General features: G+C 40.3%; 1 protein-coding gene across 1 annotated transcript in view; it reads left to right on the top strand.

Moving 5' to 3' along the window:
- The window catches only part of SUSD3 (sushi domain containing 3), a 53524-nt gene that overhangs the window by 19043 nt on the left and 20285 nt on the right, over positions 1-14196 (top strand). The window contains exons 2-3 of the mRNA XM_075005642.1: positions 10776-10964; positions 12679-12826. Coding sequence (XP_074861743.1) covers positions 10776-10964; positions 12679-12826 — 337 coding nt within the window. The remainder of the gene's footprint in view (positions 1-10775; positions 10965-12678; positions 12827-14196) is intronic.

Below are 14196 nucleotides of genomic sequence, written 5' to 3'. Positions count from 1 at the left end.
GCTAGGACTATAACAGGGTTTAAAAAAGGGCTAGATAAATTCATGGAGGGTAGGTACATTAATGGCTATTAGCCAGGATGGGTAAGGAATGGTTTCTCTAGCCTCTGTTTGTCAGAGGATGGAGATGGATGGCAGGAGAGAGGTTCCCTCCCTCTGGGGCACGTGGCTTTGGCCACTGTCAGCAAACAGGGTACTGGGCTGGATGGACCTTTGGTCTGATCCAGTGTGGCTGTTTTTATGGCCTTATGTTCTAATATTGATGTTGCATGAGGTATTTTGTCTAAAGTGTCCAAGTTTATGCATATTCACATTCATAAGCCAATTTTCATAAAGCACAGGGGAGTCCTGTGACACTCAACTTATCCCTTTTATAATGGAATGGAGTGATCAGAAATCAATAATGGGATTAAATAATACCCCAGAGATGAAAGAGGGAGAGAGTCACTACAGAAATAATTGATCCATCTGCTGAAGAAATTAGTCACAAAACAAAAGTTAACTTCACTTCTAAGAGTAATTTTTAGTTATGAATGGTTTGATCAAAGACATAATTCTGGTGAATTCCTCACATGATTTTTTTCACAGAGAAATAGTGGTGAAGAGGTGAGTAAATGAATCCTTCTAGGTCGATGGAGCCTTTCTCTGCTGGCTAATTAAGCCATACATTTACATCTGTAAAGTTTTGACCTAATGTTAGAGTGAGTTGGAAAATGGACTTTTTTCCTGCAGACAATTGCAACTTTTCAGAAAAAAGTTGAAAACTAAAATATTTAGTCCAAAAACTGAAATATTTTCATTTGGGAATGTTGTTATGGTGTCTGATGGGATTTCTAGTTCAGGTGCATCATGTGCCTATTTTCCTCTATAGGCTGGGCTCCCGGGTTGAACTACATTTCTTATGATGCACCACAGTCTTGCCACATGGGAGATGTAACTTGGAGAGCCTGGCCTATGAAATGTACAGCTTACACGCTGAAGGATAAAGGCTAATGTAGAATAGACAAAGGGTGGTAGAAATAGTCACTGAGGGATTAAATGACTTGCCCAGGGTCATACAAATGGTTGGTGTTGTCATGGAATCCAGGTGTCCTGACTATTCTTTCAGTGCCCCATTCCCTGGATTGCTCTGCTTCTCTACTGTGTAGACCTGTGCACATTCTAGTGCTTAATGTAAATCAGAATGTGTTGGTGTGACTGACTGTAGAACTCAAGCTGATTTATAAGGAAATTATTTCACAAATACTTGTGCAGTGTTGTTGGCTTTGAGCCGTTATCAACTCTTGCCTACTCTACTGAAAACACCAATAGTTTTTATTGCTTTTCAGGTACTTAGCCTTAAACATGCCATGAACAAAGACGTATAATAGCCAAGAAATGCCACGCCATTCAGCTGTCGAGAGTGCTAACATGCTTTTATTAGAAACTGCTGAAGCAAGTCATTATTATATAATTAAGCAATAACAAGACTTGACAGGCAACGCACTTCTAGAAAGTTATAGCACAGCTCAGAAGCTGTTAAAATGCTCTCCACTGGAGCAAGTCCTGAAAGGCCTGGACTTTCCTGTCAATTTCACTGCTTCCTATGTGTTGTGTTGAACATTGATTTCCCAAAAAGTTGCGTTAAGTGCCTGAATTCCAGCATGTACTTTTGCAAGCAGGGGCTGAGTTACCACATGTGGGTGCGGTGCCCAATGCAACTGGGGCCCCAATCCTTATCGGGGTCTTTGGTGGCTGCCATGATGTAAAGTGAAAATAACGTTATGGGTGTGGCCTACATGTGGGATATTCCAGCTCTCTTCTTCTGTGAGATCCTGATGGAGGGTCAGTTTGTGTTTGTGACTTTAGGACAGAAATTTTCAGGCTAGATTTTGATGAAATATTTGCCCGCAGAAATAAGATCATCAGCCTGTTTACTGGCATAGTGGTCCAGAGAGCCAAGGGTTCTCTTTCTTACTGGTATCTGACTGTTGCATTATGGCTCTGTTTCACAAAGAGTCAAGCAATAAAAAATGGCACAACTAGGTTTACTGGAATAATGGGAATACTAAGAGCAAGCCAAAGATCTTCCTACTTTGAACCAGTGTCAAGCTGTGATCCACTTTTGCGTTTTTAAAGTGTTAGCCGTTTGTCAGCTGCATCTTCAGGTTTGCTGTATAATGCAGGGAGAAGGTGCCCCAGAAATGTTTTCTAGGCAAATGTTCTCAGTGCCATTTAATTTTTGTTTTCCTATCAGCAGAATATGAATCCAACACCTGCTGACAGTGAAATAGCGTGGTAACTCTTCCTGACAAATTGATACTGCTATGCAGATAATCTGACCTGGTCCTTGGAAGAAACTTCTATATTATTTTATCTAAGAGTTTTCTATTTACTCTTTCATATTATTTATTTTTCAGTATCTGGAAAGTATTGCCTACTTCTAAAAAGAACCTTGGTTTATATAAATTAAATTTTACAGATTATATCACATTTAAATAGTTTTCTTTTTAGGCTGATCTGTTGATCATATAAAGAGAGGTTGTGGGCTTTTTTTTTTTTTTTTTGCCATGGATAATGCTGTTCTGTTTTGCTTCTGAGCAAGTTCAGTGAACCCATACTTAAGTCAACATGCAAGATCTCAACACCCTGTGAATATTCTAAATGTAAATTCAAACTGGGAAATCAATGTTTGTAATGGTTATCTATCTCTCTGTTTATCTAATCTGTCTATGCTTTTTCTGTCCCCAAAGAACTGACACAAAATTCAAATATTGTGAAGGTTAGGGCATTCAAAGTTTAAACCTGGATCTAAATTGTGTGTCTTGAGGCTTCTTCTAAAATTGAATGATTATTGCTACTATTTTTGAAAGATAAGGAGTTGATACCATATGCTAGACTCATACACAGTGTAGGCAGATGTTATGCAAGATTAGTCAAGCAGTTCGGGTAGTATCCTTTACAAAATCAAACAAACAAAACTCCATTTGAATATTTAAAAAGAGCTTGTGTCCACTCTGGTTGCCTCACTGCAAATATTTGTAGTAAAGTAAGAGCTTGTCTACACTTACCTGTAGAGCGAAGCTCTGAAGATTCATCTCCCAGGGGTTGATTTAGTGGGTCTAATAGGGATGGGTTAAATTGACTGCTGCTTTCCAGTGCTTTTTTGTTCAAAGGGGTGTGGAGCCAGTATTCAGCCAGCTCCCTGCCCTTCCCCCAGTCAATTCTGCAGCTGGGGCTGCTGAGGTGCCAGTTCTCAGTACCAGCAAGTACTGGCACAAGAAAAGTGCGGCTGCTCGCACTCCCCTTGATCCTGGTACTACACAGGGTAACAAGCAGTGAGAGAGGTTGACAGGAGAGACAGTGGGTGTGCTGCAGTAAGTCAAACTAAGTTACTGCGACTCCAACTATGGTATTCTTATAGATGACATTGTGTAAGTTAGTGTGACTTGTGGGTAAAATGTAGACCCGCTCTAATACTTGAAAATATAACTAGACAATGAATTTTGAGCTCATATTTGTAATGGTAACCAGATTCTAAAAGCTGCACTTGCCAACTAAGGGAGTAGCAGTAATACCTTATGCTCAATGAAAACTAACTAAGGGTATGTCTATACTTACCAGAAGATTGGCTGGGCCAGGATCCATCTTCCAAGGTTTGACTTAGCATGCCTAGTGGGGGATGTACTAAATTGAATCATCAGGAATACTGCTCATTCTTATGAGGAGCAATGGAGATCGAGGGGAGAGTTTCTCCTCTCAACCTCCCTGTGTGAGGATGGCCTGATAAATTGATCTTAACTATGCTGATTCCAGCTACACAATTGTTGTAGCTGGAATTGCGTATCTAAAATCGACTTTCAGATCTAATGTAAATTTTTCCTAAGATACCATGACTTTTAAGTACTCACAGTGACCTGCTTACAAATTATATATATCAGCAATGAGTCTCAAATTCCTCACAGGATTGAGCCCTAATTGACAAGGAGCTACATGTCTGGGAGATGTAAAGACCAGAAGGTGTATGAACAAACTTTGTTCATATTTTCTATATAAAAACATACACCAAAACCCTAGATTCCGACACTCTCATGTTCAGAAATTTTAGGTCCAGACATAAACTTTGCTATCAGAAATGTTTATCCAGCAATTGTTTTACTTTGAAGCATTTTAGCAGCAAATATTTCTACACATAAAAGTAACTTCCTAATTATAATGGATCTTGTTAGATGAACATGCTTGAGGAGTATTCAAACCATAAAGCTACAGAACATCTGCTTATCTAAATAGAGAGGCAGGAAACTTACAGCAGGATCATCTTTCTAGAAACAGAAGAGTAAGATTAAAATGTCACTGCAAGAAATTTTTGTAAAAAGATTGCATGTCATTAGTATTAGCAGCTATTCAATCCACATAGGAGAGAAGGAGAAAATAAGGATGAGTGGGATAGTGCAGGTGAAATTGAAGGACAGTCTGAGCCACAAAGCCTGCTTTGCACCTGGAATTCCTCAATCTTCAAGGATATTCTGATCCAGGGTTTTGATTTTGACCGATTTCTAGATAAAATAGGAATTGTCCTGAAAGTTATCCCCAAATTCAAGCTGGAACAAACCCAGACCCATCAGTGCATTTAGATAATGCTCTGAAGAACAAACAAACAAACCACAAAGCGAAAGACTTTGTCCTGCTCTGCATTTTCTGAATTCAGCATTCTGAAATGCCACAGGAGGTGGTTTGAGCAAAATAAAGACATAGTTTGTCCAAAAGCTAATCTGACAAGATTTCTAGCCCACTTTTCAGACCTCAGAGATTTGAGTAGGTTAGGTTTCAGATTAGCATCTGAACTTTGCTACAATTGTTTAAACTCAACCTCGGAACCTTTTAAGCTTTGCTATTTACTAGCCATTGTTCAGAGAAGCCATTTTCACAAGTACAGTCAGTCCAGGAATGCTCTCTAAAGCGAAGTCTACACTAGGAGGTAAAATTGATTTTTAGATACACAAATCCAGCAACAGGACTTGCATAGCTGGAATTGACATATCTAAAATCAATTTTTGCTGCCATCCACACAACATGAGGTCAAAGGGAGAAACTTTCCCATCGACTTCCCTTACTCCTCACAACTGCCAGAAGTACTGGGGTGAATGGGTGCATCATGACAGTTCAATTTAGCACGTCCCCACTAAGCATACTAAATCAAACCATGGAAGATTGACCACTGTGAGTCAGTCTTCCCCTAAGTGTAGACATGCCCTAAGAAGATGACATAATGCTATTATATTAGCACACCAGGAGAATGCACACAGCTTAGTGGCTGATGTGAGAGACTTAGGTTATATCTTCACTATCGCATTGATCTTCCAGGGCTCAATTTCGTGTGCCTAGTAGGGAAGAGTGAAATCAAACTATTTGGATTGACAGTTGATCCCCGTTCTCCTCAATATTGCAATAGTAAGGGAGGTCAGCCAGTAAGTCATTGTAGATAAGTTGATTCTAGCTATGCAATTGCCATAACTAGAATTGTGTATCTACAATCGACTTTACCTGGTCTTGGGTACTCTTAGGTAGGCTCAAGTGAATGAAATATTTGAAAATACACAGGTCAGGAAGGAATGCCAGCACTGGAACTCGAAAGTTTTAAGCACTCTGTATATATCATTATGGGACAAGACTCAGTCCTGGCACCTCTAGGCTTGGCAGATCATAGTCCCGGCACTTCTGGGTTTGCTGCATCGGTTATAAAAGTAAAAAAATTGCTTGAAGACCAGCAAGTCTTTCATTACAAATTAAACCCTGGACAGGTTAATGCAAGAAAGAGTAAGGAGTAATTTAACTAGGTACAGAAGTATAAATGATTCAAAGAAGGTCAACAACCGATTAATTTAAATGTATCTTGAGGAATACAATGGCAAATTATCAGCTCTTTGGAGAATGGCTATTGGATGAAGATGCTAGAACTTTCAGTCTAATAGATAACTGTGCTTTATAAAGGCAGGTGTATACTGCTAAAGAGAGACACTATATGCAGGTTGAGCCTCTCTAGTTTGGCACCCTCTAGACCTGAATGGTGTTGAACAAGAGAATTTGCTGGACCCAGGAGGTCAGCTTTGTCTGCCGGCATTGCTAATACTTCCACCGCTTACCAGTCTCTTAGAAGACACTTATGGGTAAATTAGTGCAAAATAATAGCACAGACCATTGACATCCAGGCCTGGTGGCTGTTAACAAACTTTATGGGACTGCGGGAAACTTGGCAACACCAATGTTAAGTGGATATCTGGCTAACTAAATTCATGCCAGATTAAGGACTTTGCTGGACAAGAGAGGTTCAGCCTCTGCCACGTTTTGCTCAAAGTTATATTGTGCCCTTTCCACTGATAATGGTGTCACCTGATGTCAACTCTGAGCACTTGATCAGTTCGTTCAAATTCTGTGTTCTGGCTTTTTAAAAAATGAAAGCATGAAACTCAAAACTATCTGAAGCAGGTATTTATTTTTTTGCAGGCATGAGAGAACTGTTTTTCAGGACAAAACTATGACCCCATTTTCAAAAAGATCACAGTAGTCCTTTTAAATAAATAAATGAAAAGAGGGTGCTTACTTGATGCATCAGTGATCCAGTGTTTGGGCCTGAGGAGGGTAGGATTAAGGGAGATTCGCTCTAGAAATTATTTGCTTTTGTTGATACTAATTATTGGAACAAGGTACTTGGTTGATAGAGCTACCATTGCAAATAGAAAGTAACTGCGTAGGTTCCACGTGTCAAGATTTTCATACATATTTGCATAATAGATAAGAAGAGTCGTCACTGTGGCTTCTGTTATTTTTTTCTTTATTTTAAAGGGCTATAAATTGAAGGCAAGTAGTTATATCTAACTTGGAACAATCTGCCTTTTCTTTTTCTGTATCAGAAGCTCAGTGTTAGTGAAACACAGAGCCACATTCTGCATAGGATGCATGTGTGTCTCATTTCCATAGAATTTGAGATTTGGCATCTACTATTTAATTACATCTTAGTCCATTGCTGAATGCTGGACTAACTAAGCCAAAAAACCAGTCAGGTCCTATCCTGGTTCCCCCTTGAAATCCAAAGTAAAACCAATTGGGTGTAATAAGACCAAGATTTTGCTATGTAGCTATATAAATAGGGACTGGTAGGGGTGTTTTAAATATAGAAATAAAACAAATTTTACAGAAACACCTAAGCCTGTTAAAAGTTCCTAAATAAAATAGCTATAAAGAAGAAGAAGAAAATTATTAGTAATGGGAAACTTCTGCTCTCTTGTACTCACTTTAAGAACAACTCCCATCCTCCTCTATTATTTTTATTGTGATGGTCAGAACCCTGTCGTTGCAACAGAGGATCAATGGAACACTCAGAGTCTCAGGTGTTAAAATGCTAAAAAAAGAGAAACACTGGTGTTCACTAAATATGAAGGAAAGGATGCATATAATGATATTAGGCTTATGTTAGTCCACACAAATAAGAATAGAAAAATCATTCCATGTTGCTGTCTTCTAGCTACATCAGAATGCTATATGTTTTCTTAAGGACTGAGCAATTAACTGATACTAAAAATAAGTAGAACAGTAAATACTAAATGAAGCATTCAGTGGCAATAACAATCAGTATATAGAGATCATTTGTTTCGGCAGTTACCAAAGCAACTAGTACTCAGTTATTCCAGAAGACCTATATGCACTATAGATTTTAGTTCAAGGAGAAAGGTGAGGGAGAAGGAAGAGGTTACAATAAAGGACAGTGTTTAACTCCAGCATTAAACCCCGAGGTCCTAAAATACTTCTTGTCATGCAAATAAAATAAAATTGGAATGCAAGCAATTTAATGGCACTGCATAATATAGTGCAACACAGATTTTTGGATGTAGCATCCTTAAATAGAGAACCTCACAAAAGATTTAGGATGAAATTCACCTTGGTGCATGGCACCAGTACAGTCTATGCACCACCTATATCTCACTTAAGCTATCAATGTAGGGTTTAAGTAATTCTTAGCCTGGGTGGTGCTTGGCTTATAGGTAAATTTCACCTTTAAAGAAGTCTCTCCGTTTTTTGACTGTTTTCTTATCCTGAGTGAAAATATGAATGCTGATGAAATGCATCCTAGAATATTAAAGGATCTGACTGCAGAGATAGCTGAGCAACGAGGTGTCATCTATGAAAGTCATGGAAGATGAGAGAGATTCCGGAAGACTGGAAAAGAGCATAATATAGTGCTCATCTATAAAAAAGAAAAATAAGGACAACTTAGGAAACTACAGACCAGTCAGCTTAATTTCAGTGCTGGGAGAGATAATGGAGCAAATAATTAGGGAATTTATTTGCAAACATCTGGAAGATATTGAGATGATAAGTCACAGTCAGCATGGATTTGTCAAAAATACCTAAATGTTGAAGCAGAAGACTTCTGTGAGTTTAGGTGGCTAACATTCAGCTTTATTGAATTCAATAAGGCAACAGATGAGCCAAACTGGACACTAGTAAAACCAGGTTCAGCAAGGCTGCTTGATGCAGCTAACTCTAGTATTTTATACGCTTACACAAACAAGCCCAGTGTCAGAGGCAATTAGTTAGAGAATCGTAAATCACTTTCCAAAGAGAAACCGTTACCAGCAAGGAAAAACAGGTACAAGGGAGCTGGATCCCCAACTCCAGACAGTTAATTAACACATTCCATAGAGCTCATCCTCCCAGCCATTCCCAAACAGGTCAAGGAAAGGACAGGCTCTTGTGTGCGTGCAGAAGTAAGGGATGTGAAATGGCTTCTATACAAGATGGCTTCCATATAACCAACCTGATGGGTCTCTGACAGGATAACAAGCCATGTGGATCAGGGGGAAGTGTAAGATGTGGTATACCTAGACTTTACAAGAGCATTTGATACAATCTTGCATGACCTTCTTGTCAATAAACTTGGGAAATACAGTATAGATGGGACTACTGTAAGGTAGTTGTATAAATGGTTGGATAACCGTCCTCCGAGAGTAGTTATTGATGGTTCACAGTCATGCTGGAAGGACATAACAAGTGTGGTTCCTCAGGGATCAGTTTTGGGACTAGTTCTGTTTCATATCATTATCAATAATTTAGATAACAGCATAATGAGTACACATAAAGTTTGAGGATGATAGCGACCGGGGATGGGGTTCAAGTGCTTCTGAGAATATGGTTATTCAAAATGGTCTGGAGAAACTGGAGAAGTGGTTTGAGATAAATACAATGAAGTTCAATAAGAAGAAATGTAAAGTACTCACTTAAAGGAGAACAAACAGTTTCACACATACAAAATGGGAAATGACTGTCTAGGCAGGAGTACTGCAGAAAGCGATCTAGGTATCATAATGAACCACAAGCTAAATGTGAGTCAAGAGTGTGACACTTGCAGAAAAAGCCAACATCACTCTGGCATGGATTAACAGGAGTGCTGTAAGCAAGACACAAGAAGTAATCCTTCCATCCTATTCTGCACTGATGAGACCTCAGCTGGAGTAGTGTGTCCAGTTCTGGGAGTGACATCTCAAGAAAGATGTGAATGAATTGGAGAAGGTCCAGAGAAGAGCAACCAAAATGATTGAAAGTCTTGAAAACGTAACCTATGAGGGCCAATCGAAAGAACTAGGCTTGCATAATGATGAAAAGAAAAGACTGAGAGGGAACATGGTGACAGATTTCAGGAACCTAAAAGAGTGCTACAAGGTGGAGAGAGTAAAATTATTCTCCTTAACCTTTGAGGGTAGGACAAGAAGCAATGGGGCTTAAATTGCAACAAGGGAGGTTTAGGTTGCACATTAGGAAAAACTTCCTAACTGTCAGGGCGGTTACCCACTGGAATAAATTGCCTAGGGAAGTTGTAGACTCTTCATCATTGGAGATATTTAAGCGCAGGTTAGATAAACATCTATCAGGGATGATCTAGATCAGGGATCAGGAGGCAGAGAGCCCAAGTTTGACTTTTTGACCTCTACATATGGTCCGAGTGCCGGTGATACTTTTTAAAGTCACTATTAGTCCTATTTACAACAGCTTCATTAATAAATACATTAAGATGCAGAACTTTACTGTTCTAGTCTTTAAATCCCTGTCCTGCTGGGTTTTTTTAATTATCTAAAAATGTCCAGGATGTTAATACAGGTTCTGCGTCTCGTATTCTGGATTCTCTAGTCTGGCAACATTGGTGATTCAGTGGGACCATAGATGTTGCTGAACCTGGGAGCCCCAGCCACAGAGGTTGCTAGGGTCTGGGGCTCACTGGGTCTGGGAAGCAGCCCCCTGGCTGGAAGCAGAGCCACAGCAGGCCCTGGACAAGGAGCCAAGGCAGCCTCGGATGCCCAGCTGCTGGCAGCCCAAGTGAGGAGCCATGGTGGGCAGCCAGGAGTGTGGGGAGCCCCAGTGGGTGACCAAAGGTGTGGGGATCCCCTGCTGACAAGGGGCATCCTGGCCAACCCCAGTTGGGCAGCCGCCACCAGCCCTGGTCGGGAGCCGCTGCGATGAGCTGCATGGTGGGAGGAGGGGCGGGGCTGAGCTCCCACCTACCACGTGCTGAATGAATTTGGCTTGCAAGCCACTCTTGGCACACATGCTGGGCATTGCTTGATCTAGACAGTGTTTGGTCCTGACGTGAGTGCAGGGGCCTGGACTTGATGACCTTTTGAGGTCCCTTCCAGTTCCAGGGTATCCTCTTAAAGATAAAATTAAAACTCCCCTTTAACTTCACGGGACCTGGGATTTGGACATAACTTTACATTGTTTTGTTTTGTTCTGTTCTTTTAAATTTGCAGGGCAGTGTAGCCAAATCTTTCCCCCTCAGCTCGGCACACTGCAGATAATTCATGGTGATGGCACCGCAGTTGGAACACTGATAACATTCCAGTGCTCTGCTGAGCACCTACTTGTGGGCCAGGGAGCTGTAAGCTGCATATGGAAAGGAGACAGCACGCAGTGGACTGCTGGAGTTCCCTCATGCAAGCGTAAGGGTTCTTTTTCTGGAACTGCTCGACACCCCCTCTGGCTATCCCCAAGCGGCTTGCCCGGGGTAACCTATCTAGCATTGCTTTGGCGTGACGTTGGGATCTACCCTAGAGTTCTATGGAAAGAAGAGGGCATGTTGAATTTCATTCATAACTGTTCCCACTAGCTATAAGGGCACGCTAGGCGCAGACACCATGAATTACTACATAGGAAAGACTTTTAGCCAGATTTTTTTTTTGCCTAGTCTAATATCAGTGATTTCAGTAGAGTTACACCAAGGAAGAATGTGACTGTATGGCTGCAAAATGTGCTGTTCTTTGTCAGGCAAATGTACCAATGTGATCAATGAGAATGTGCCTGTCTATTGCTTTATTTAATTCCATTGTTTTCAGGAGGGATCATACAGCAAAGAACACAGAGATATTTGTAAAATACAGTTACTGTGTTGCCTGTGGGTAAGAAAACGGAGCAGCTATCATATTGAAAAATAGGGTTTGAATGGCAACAATATTAGCTACCTTTCACTCTGTGCTGTTCCTTATTTATTACTCACACAATGATAATTTAATTAGGGATAGGCCCAGAGCAAAACTCTGGATCTCAGCGCCTATGAGCTTTAGTTTGAAATTCAGAATAAACCTTAAGTGTGAAGCATGGGAACTTGTCTCATATTAACGTAATAGGTAGATGAATAACTTTGCCATACGCCTGGAATTCCTGCTCCAATCGAGCCAAATTTATGTCTGATTTAAGAGGCTTAATACCAGTCAGTAAATTTGAACAGTTAACTTCCTACTTGCACAGTCTTTAAAGCTGCCTATGGAACGGTTGTAGAAATATTTCTAATTCTTGCATTCAGGATAGTGTAAGTAGTAGGACGAGCTTTAAAAAGACAATAGGCATGCTTCATCTGGACTGGCATAAGGGATTATACCTATCTGTGCTTCTTCATTCTTTTGGATAATTTCTTTCTTACCCCTGTAACATCCACAGAGATCCCCAATGTCCAGACCTGCATGTTTCCTGCTGTTTCTATGATCTCTCCCATTTTCAGTCTGAAGAGATCATTGTACAGAGCTATTGTTCCCCTATACACGGGCTAATTGAAATATTTTCTTTCCTCTCTGGGATTTGTTTTTGCAACTTTAGATCTTGTTAATATTTAATTTCAGAAAAACCTATGGTACTTTATTTGCATTTGAAATACTAACAAAGTTGTGCTTTTTTGTTATTGCAATGCTGGCAACATCATGTTTGACTAATTGCACTGGCAAAACAACACAAGCAGTTCTGTAGCACCTTAAAGACTAACAGTTTTATTTATTAGGTGAAGAGCTTTAGTGTGTAAGACCCACTTCATCAGATTCTTACTCACAAAAGCTAATAAATACAATTGTTAGTCTTTAATGTGCTACAGGACTGCTTGGTTTGTTTTGCGAAGATACAGCCTAACATGGCTACCCCTCTATTTGAGCTGGCAGTTACTTGAGAGCAATTCACTAGTAACTTTTAAATAGGAGACTTCTTAATTGTCCACCTTTGAGACATCGTTAGCTTGAAATGAAGCCAAGTGTCTCTGAGTGTCTCAAGGCATACCCCCGTGAAGGTTTTCGTTGCATTATTCTTAGCAAGAGTGTGAAGCAGAGAGATGTCAGGCTCAATTTAACAAGGTGTTCATTGTGGAAACACGTTTCTGTGTTTGTTTTGCGGCAGCCATGTCGAAATATGAGGTCTTTGGATTTAAAGTAGCTGTGATTGCTTCCATCGTGAGCTGTGCCATCATCCTGTTGATGTCTATGGCTTTTTTGACCTGTTGTCTCATCAAGTGTGTTAAGAAAAATGAAAGGAGGAGAACCGAAAGGTATGTGTCATTCCATCATGAAAGCCTTTTGAAACTGATGGATCAGAGAAGGAAGAGCCACATATCTTCCTCATGGGGCCCCGCATATCCTTAGTATTTGAGAGCCTTGTCAGCTTTCAAACATATTCATCGAACAACATCCCTGCAAAGCAATACCCTTATTCTATACAGGCTGAACCTCTCTCAACCAGTGTGCTCTTGTCTGGCAACATCCATTATCTGGAATGACTTTAGTTAGCCAGATGATCACTTATTATGTCTGACCAAGTTTCCCGTGGTCCTATAAAGTTTGTTTACAGCCACCAGTCCTGGCTCTCCTTGTTCTGTGCTGTTATTTATCTCTAAATTACCCCTAAATGTCTTCTAAAATCCCAGTAAGCAGTGGAAGTGTTGGTAACATGCTAGGCAATAATGACCTTCTGTGGTCCAGCAAATTCTCTCATTCAGTGCCAGTCAGGTCCCGAGGGTGCCAGTTTACAGAGGTTCAGCCTGTAGATGGGGAACTGAGGTACAGAGACACGCCCAGGATCACATAGTAAGTTGTGATGGAAGAATGAGTTAAACTCAGGTCCTAGCCACTGGGTCATACTACTTCTCCTTGGTTTCTGATGGGATGGGAGTGTATTATTCCCTCAGGCTTTATCTATTTGTTTGTTTCCCTTTGCTCTAACTTTATTTCTTGTGACAATCTGCTGGGAGGATTAACCTCACAATGGATCAGCCACCAAAGTGCCTGCCATTGTAAAGTTGACCTAAAACAGTCACACAGGTGTTGCACATAAGAGTGTATAGACTTGGTTTCGTGGCTCAAGCTGGGCAAACAATTGACTTTTCCATCTTGGGTAGCGAACAGAAACGTCAGAAAAACATTTGGCTTCATTCGGAAACTGTCTGAAATGTGTGAACCAATGTGTGAAATGAGTCTGTGTCAAGCTAGCAGACAGAGAGAGAGAGGCTGTTTTTATACTCTTAAGTCCAGTGCTGACTGTACATAGAAAGGCTGAACCATCACTGATGTCAATGAACCCTATGTGCCTTACTGGACATTAAACTTTATGGAACTATCTAGTGCCATGTTTCTTAAACTATGTACCCCAGAACACTGGTGTGCCATGAGCATTTGGAAAAATACACTGATGGTCTATATTTTCTGCTATTAAAACCATATACAATGTTACTTTTTCTTTGCTATGATACCTGATTAAATTACTTCATTTTGGTTTTGCTGTATATGTTGCTGTTTGGGGTTTTTGTTTTTGTTTTGTTTTTGTTATTTTTGGGGCCTTTTTTTTTCTGGTCTGACCACAAATTTTTTGCAGAAAATTTTCAGAGGTATTCTGCATAAAAATATTACTGTTTGGTGTTCCATG

This window comes from Carettochelys insculpta, chromosome 11 (assembly GCF_033958435.1).
Source record: "Carettochelys insculpta isolate YL-2023 chromosome 11, ASM3395843v1, whole genome shotgun sequence".
NCBI lineage: Eukaryota > Metazoa > Chordata > Testudines > Carettochelyidae > Carettochelys > Carettochelys insculpta.
This window is presented reverse-complemented; position numbering and strand designations above follow the sequence as displayed.